General features: G+C 34.4%; 1 protein-coding gene across 1 annotated transcript in view; it reads right to left on the reverse strand.

The window, feature by feature from the left end:
• The window catches only part of LOC107757647 (Krueppel-like factor 12), a 31,102-nt gene that overhangs the window by 5,391 nt on the left and 18,290 nt on the right, over positions 1-7,421 (reverse strand). The window contains exon 4 of the mRNA XM_016575192.1: positions 4,456-4,594. Within this exon, the coding sequence (XP_016430678.1) occupies positions 4,456-4,594 (139 nt within the window). The remainder of the gene's footprint in view (positions 1-4,455; positions 4,595-7,421) is intronic.

Here is a 7,421-nt window from a genome sequence, read left to right on the forward strand (position 1 = left end):
TTTTCAAGGCACTTTGTGACTTTTCTTACTTCATACACAAAAAAAGAGCAAAACTCTGACAAAATTTGATTTCTTGATGATTTGATATTTTATAATAGTGATTTTATCATCTCAAAATATAAAGCAAAAAAAGTGGAAATGAAATGACTAAAAAGCCAATAAGTGCTCCTCTGATGCCATCTACTGGTTACAGTGGTAATTTGATGCCTTTTTTGTTTAATAATTGTTTAAAATGATTGTTTGTGAAGAGCAGGCAAAAGCACGCACATCGATCTCAACTGGGTGCTCGACCAAAAAACAAGTAGAAATATTTTAGATGCAAAGTCGGCAACACCAAAGCTCCAAAAGTATCAAAAAATTTATTTTTTAAAAAGACTGTCGCATAGCATATGTGACGTTTCGAGCACGCAGGCTCTTCATCAGACAAATGAACAACACTGATATCGCAAACTTTATAGGCCTACCTCCAGGTGATCAAAGGTCACATGACCATACAATATTATCGTGATAATAATAATACCAAAACAATAACATATCAACCAAGGAGAAAAACCTAGAAACCAAAAATAAGAAAATAAAAATAAATCAAAAACATATATAAAGCTATGCAAAATACACAAATGTAATTCTCAAAATATTGTTTAATGACATTAATTGATGCCTGCCTGGGTACATAAATACAAATCAATAACCACAAAGCGTTATTTATTATATGTAGATAGATATCTTATGTTTAAAGAAATGGACGAATATCAAAATCCTCATTTAATCCTCTAGGGGACAACGTGTCTAATGTATATATCCAAAAGGCTTCACGCTGTAAAAGCAATTTGTTGATATCACCTCCGCGACGCGAACACTTCACTACTTCAATACCTATGTACTGAAGAGTGGAAACTGAGTGTCTTGAATCTGCAAAGTGCTGTGCTACCGGACTTTTTGGATCGCGATGTCTGATTGCACATCGATGTTCAGAGATGCGAGTTTTTAGAGGTCTGCTGGTCTTACCAATATAACATAGACCACAGGGGCAACGTAACAGATAAACTACATTAGCCGTCTTACATGAAATAGTGCCTCGAATTTTTTAAATTTTCGCCATGTATGGATGTGTAAAGGTCGACGTCTTATATGTGAAATTACACTGTTGACAGTTACCGCATCTGTAATTCCCATATGGTATTTTGTTCAAAAAATGAGGAGCAGGTTTCAAATCCGCTCTAACCAAAAGATTTCGAAGATTAGGTGTTTTCTTGTGCACTAAACGAGGTGGTTTGTCGAAACATTTCTTAAGGTTGGGATCACTCTCTACCATATGCCAATGCTTCAATAAAACATTATCAATGTCCTTCGACACAGGCGAGTATTGGATGTAACAGTTGACACAACGGTCAAATTTTTTATGTTTTTTAACGAGACTCTCTTGTTGTGACACATCTTTAAAACGACTCGCTGCCGACTGAATCCACTCTTCTCGATATGATCGTTTTCTGAATCTCTGTGATAAAATTTGTGATTGCTGTTGAAAATCTTCATCACTGCTGCAAATACGACGAATGCGACTAAATTGAGAAATTGGTAACGAGCGCTTTAATGACACAGGATGATAGGACTGTCCGTGTAAAATAGTATTACGGTCAGTTGGTTTACGATACAAAGTCGTTTCAATGCCTGATGCAGTACGAAGAACAAGCACATCCAAAAAATTCATTTTCTCTTGATGAAATTCCATAGTAAATTTCAACGCACTACACTTATTATTAACCAAGCTATGAAACTCTAGTAGCTCAGATTCAGTACCACTCCATACTAAAAAAACATCATCAATGTATCGTTTCCATAGAACAATGTGTCTCAAGAAATCATTCGCCACAGGATTTAACACAAAATGATGTTCAAACAACCCGCAAAATAAAGATGCAAAACTTGGGGCCATCTTGGAACCCATGCTGACTCCTGAGATCTGCAGATAGTAATCTGACCCAAAGAAAAAATAATTATGTGAAAGCACCAATTTTGCCAAGTCACTCAAACATACAGTGCTTGGAACCTGACAAGGACGTTGATCAAGAAAAAATGTTATTGCCTCTAACCCTCCCTGAAATGGAACATTGGTGTAAAGCGATTCAACATCCATGGTGACTAGAAGGACCGGATAATCAGGTAATGTCACATTATTCATGAGTTCGATAAAATCCATCGTATCTCTAATATAAGAAGGTAAAGACGTGACTAAAGGTTGTAAATGAAAATCAACGAAAGCCGAAATTTTTTCTGTAAGTGACCCAATTGCTGCCACTATGGGTCTCCCAGAAGGGATATCCTTATAAGGTTTGTGAATTTTAGGCAGCGTGTATAGTACTGGTGTGATCGGATGCTCAACACACATGTATTCATATTCATTTTTTGTCAACAAACCTGAATCCACAAACAGTTTTAAAGTATTGTGTACAGATGTTTTGTAATGAGCCAAAGGATTCATACTCAATTTTTTGTAAAAAACTGAATTAGAAAGTTGTCTCTGAATTTCAAATTCATAGTTTTGTCGATCTAAAATAACCACTGCTCCACCTTTGTCAGCACTTTGAATAACTATAGACGAATCTTTTTTAAGTGATTCCAATTCAGACAATTGTGTCTCCGTCAAATTATGTGCAAGTTTATATTGTCTTTTAGATTTTAATATAGATACAACATCACTTTCTACAAGCCTACAATAAGTGTCCAAAGAAGCATTTCTGTTTTTAAAGGGAACAAAGGTGGATTTACCTCTAAAACCAGTCCGATGTTGTTCACTAGAATTACAGTCCTCTCTAGATGTACCACAGTCACTGTCCCGTAACTCAGAGGTTATATCAGACGTAGAGGCTCCGGAGTCCAATGAGCGAGTCTGCTGTGAACTATCCTGTCTCACATTAAAATCATAGCCATATGTAACTGTATAATTTACAATTATATTTTATTAAAGTTCTATTTTGACCCCTTGTCACGGTGTGTGCGGGGAGATGAAGCGAGGACTCAATCGCTGGAGAAATGGTATTTTATTTTAATAATAAAAATGAAACAAAAACAAACTCAAACCACCCCGAAGGGGAAAAACAGACAGGCAGGCCTAAAGCTGCACACATGCAGACACGAAACACACACAATGAGAAATGACGGATCAGCACAGGATGACAGACACCAGGAGAATAAATAGGAACCAAACGAGGAGGCTAACGAGGGAGACACAGGTGGAGCAACTTAAACAATAACGAGGTAACAAGATGGGAGGGGCAAGATAATAGACAGGAGAGAGCACATGGCAACAGACAATACAACACAAGCCATGTGCTCACCGAACACAGTCATCTGGTGGCCCTCCTGGGCACACCCGCTGAAGACTGTGACAATAACTGCATAGAAACAGTATACTGTATATACAAACATGACTCACTGGATCAAACCCTTATTGATTTAAGAACCAACAGGTCAAATAAGCAATAAGACACATTCTCTTTCACACTAATATTCACTCCTGCAACTTTCTATGAATCATACTGGCACCTTTGTCATTTCCACACACATTATTGCCTTTGTTCCTACTTGCTTTCTTATAAGTTCGCGAACACTTCAGGTATATGTTCCATATCTAATTCTTTATTTTAAAAAAGAAGAATCTCACTAACACTCAAACTCATTAAAAAAAAATGAATTAGAAATTAAAATGTCTAAAATATCTGTTTACTCTATGTGATGGAGACTTCTTGAAGTTGTCTTCCATCACTGTTTTTATTGTGTTCTTTACTGTTCTTGTGCATTTTTTTTTTATTATATATATTTACATTTCCTATTTACGTAGGTATGGCCTTAAAGGAAGCACAAACTTGTGGAAAGCTCTTTTTTTATCTAATTTATGGAAATGTTTGTCTTGGTTTTATCCATCCTTTTTATTGTATTTACCTATGCTGGATTAAACTCTTGTTCTTAATTATCTTATTTATATCTTAAATATCTTATATTATACTTATCTATTAATCATATGGTGAGGCAAGAGTATATTTTATAAAATGGCATGTTCCAATCAGTAAGAACGGAAAAGCTGTGTCTGTAAGATGACTGTCACTAGTAGAAAGGGGAATTGGTACTGTTTTTAGTACCTGGCCATTTTAGTTATTTATTAATAATCTTTGTTTTTATGCTCTTAAACGCATTTATTTGCACGTTTTGCACATCTGCTTTAAAAAGCACCTTTTTGGATGCCAACACCCCTCCCATGTTTACATCTTGATGTGATTCTCCTTGTAACAGCTTGGGTCCCTATCACAATCTAAAAATGTTATTTCTAAATTCTTTGTCATCCTGGATATCATATCACTGTGCACACAGTGAGCTCTGAGAATTACCATCATATATCACAATGATAGATAGGATCGGATTATAAATATTGCAGATTAATGATGAAGGTCTCTTTACTCTTGCACGGCGCGGGCGATAGTCAGGGCAGTGGATCCCGTTTCATTCACACTCTCCAAGGTCACGTTGGGCAGGTCATCATCCTCGCTGTCACTCAAAGATCGCCGAGGCGACAGTCCATCTGCCATTCGGTGTGTGACTGGATAAAAACAGAAGGTTGGTGCAGTTGAATTTACAATACGTACAAAGATCAAAATAAGTCCTCCAGAGTTAATCTACAATCTGCAAAATAAATAAATAAATAAATAAATAAATAAACAATTCTGATTTTCTGTACTTAATTCAGAGCTTGTGCATGGTAGTGTTTTTAACTACTATGTACTTAGGCTACATTTGAATTGATCAATAGATACAATGTACTTTTGTGTACATGTTTTTAACATTGTACTAATATAAAAAATACCTGCATGTAGTTACATATGTAACAAATTTCTGTTATGTCTATAAATACATGGGATTGACTCAGTTGTGTGGACACTGGCTCTTCAGTATAATTCTATGGCCATAGCACTAAACCATTAAATTAAACTATTAAGATTCTAATCTAATGACATTTTGATTAATGTTCCAATAAAGGCTTTGGTGGACAACAGAGAGTTTCCTTAAAGAAATAGTTGAGCCATTAATTTATTCACCCCCATGTCCTTCCAAACCCATATACTGTTTTTTTTCTCTCCATGAAACAATGCTTTAAAAGTATTTTCACAAAGACTTTCTTTTCTCTACAACAACCATTCATAGAGACCAGTGGAAGCACCACTAAAGCATATGAAGTTATCTGTAGTCACGCAATACCTTTGTGTGATAAACAGATCAAAATATAAGCATAATTTTAATTGAATCAGTGTTGTTATTGTAAACTGAAACCATTAAAAATTGTTTTCATTAATAGAAATAAAATATAAATATTAGATGGAAAACTTAAAACACAAATGAGAAATGTTGGCCTGGCAACTACTGAAATAAAATAAGTTCAAGTACTAAAATGACTAAAACTAACCCTGAAACCTAAATAGAAATATTAACAAACACAAACAAATAAAAGGGAAATTGCAACTTTTTATCTCACAATTCTGACTTTATTCCTCAAAATTGAGAGTTTTTGTCATGCAATACTGACTCTATAACTCGCAACTGCAAGTTTATATCACGCAATTCTGAGAAAAAAGTCAGAACTACGAGTTTATATATTGCAATTCTTTTTTCTTTTTTTTAATTAATATATTTATTGAACATTTTCCGACTTAAACAAAACACACATTAATATAAACCATAATAATAATAATAAATACATAATAATAATAATAATAATAAACAAATGGGTGAGTCGGCAAAATAAGAATAAGCAGACTTATCCTAGGCCACTAAGAAGGAAAAGAAAAATTAGATACTCAAATTAAATGGATAACCACACTAAATACATATTGGTAGTACAATACAAGTTCAAAATCTTATGCACTCACTTGGGGTAAATGAATAGGAAAACTCTTCAACAGGATAGTTGACAAATCAATCCCTATATTATTGATATAAGGCTTCCAGATGTTATAAAACTGACCCGGCTGACCATTAACTAAACATGTTAAATATTCCAATGGAGGGGACCACTTAAATAGAAATGAGGGGCTAATATTTGGAATCGTTTTCATAGAACCAACAGGCATAGCCTCTGACATAGTTAAGTGGATTTTGTATCCTGAGAAAGTACTGAAAGTATTTATAATGTTTAGAAGAGATGGTACTGAAGAATCAGGATTTGAAATGAAAATGAGCACATCATCTGCATAAAGGGCTAATTTATGATGTTTTTCGTCAGTCTGTAGATCTTCAATTGAATGCTCTGCTCTGACCGCTTCAGCTAGGGTTTCAATAGCGAGCGCAAAAAGCAAGGGTGACAATGGGCACCCCTGCCTAGTCCCTCTATGTAATGAAAAACTTGCTGACCTAGAACCATTAGTAAGAACATAAGCTTTAGGTTCTTCATATAACACTCTAACCCATCTGATAAAAGTGTCACCAAAATTAAATTTCTCCAAAACAAAAAATAAATATGACCACTCAATGCGGTCAAACGCTTTCTCTGCATCGAGAGAAAGCACTAACCCATCAATCTCACGCTGCTGACTTGTATAACATTAAGAAGACATCTCATATTATTGCAAGATGAGCGGCCTCTTATAAAAACTACTTGGTCATCTTTGATAACATCTGTTATTACATTCTCCAAACGAGAAGCCAGGATTTTGGCTAACAGCTTCCTATCCGTATTTAATAAAGATATGGGATAAATTGCAATTCTTAATTTAGAACTTGCAATTGTGAGTTTAAATCTCACAATTCTGAGAAAAAAGTTAGAAGTACGAGATGTAAACTCACAACTGTGAGAAAAAAGTCAGAATTGTGAGATAAAAAGTTGCAATTACCTTTTCCTTATTTTTTACTCAGTGGAGGAAACTGGCTTCCATACTAGAGCGAAATTACTTAAACTAAAATTAAAATAAAAAATAAAAGCTAGAATACTAATAAATAGGGTACAACGGGGCTAAAAGCCCACCTTAAAGGGGTCATATGATGCTTTTTTAAAGATCATTATTTTGTGTATTTGGTGTAACAGAATATGTTGACATGCTTTAATGTTCAAAAAACACATTATTTTTCAAATACTGTACGTATAATTGCAGAAAAAAAAAATATATACGTTGTATTGAATATTAATGGAGCAACAGATTTTGTGTGAAAATACATCATTCAAGTTGTTTATTTTGTTTAAAAATCTAATAAATGTGTGAGGTGGCAAGAGGGGCCTTTTACCCCACACATGGGGTAAAAGGCCCACGGTATTGATACAAATACTTCAGCTAAAATAATGTTTTTTTAAAATAATGTCTAAGTTAATACTTGTTCAAAACAATCACTTTAGCAAAGTTTGTACTATTTTCTGCTTATTTTGAAAAATAAAAGAATTA

Source organism: Sinocyclocheilus rhinocerous, unplaced genomic scaffold, assembly GCF_001515625.1.
Source record: "Sinocyclocheilus rhinocerous isolate Xijiao unplaced genomic scaffold, SAMN03320098_v1.1 scaffold1254, whole genome shotgun sequence".
NCBI lineage: Eukaryota > Metazoa > Chordata > Actinopteri > Cypriniformes > Cyprinidae > Sinocyclocheilus > Sinocyclocheilus rhinocerous.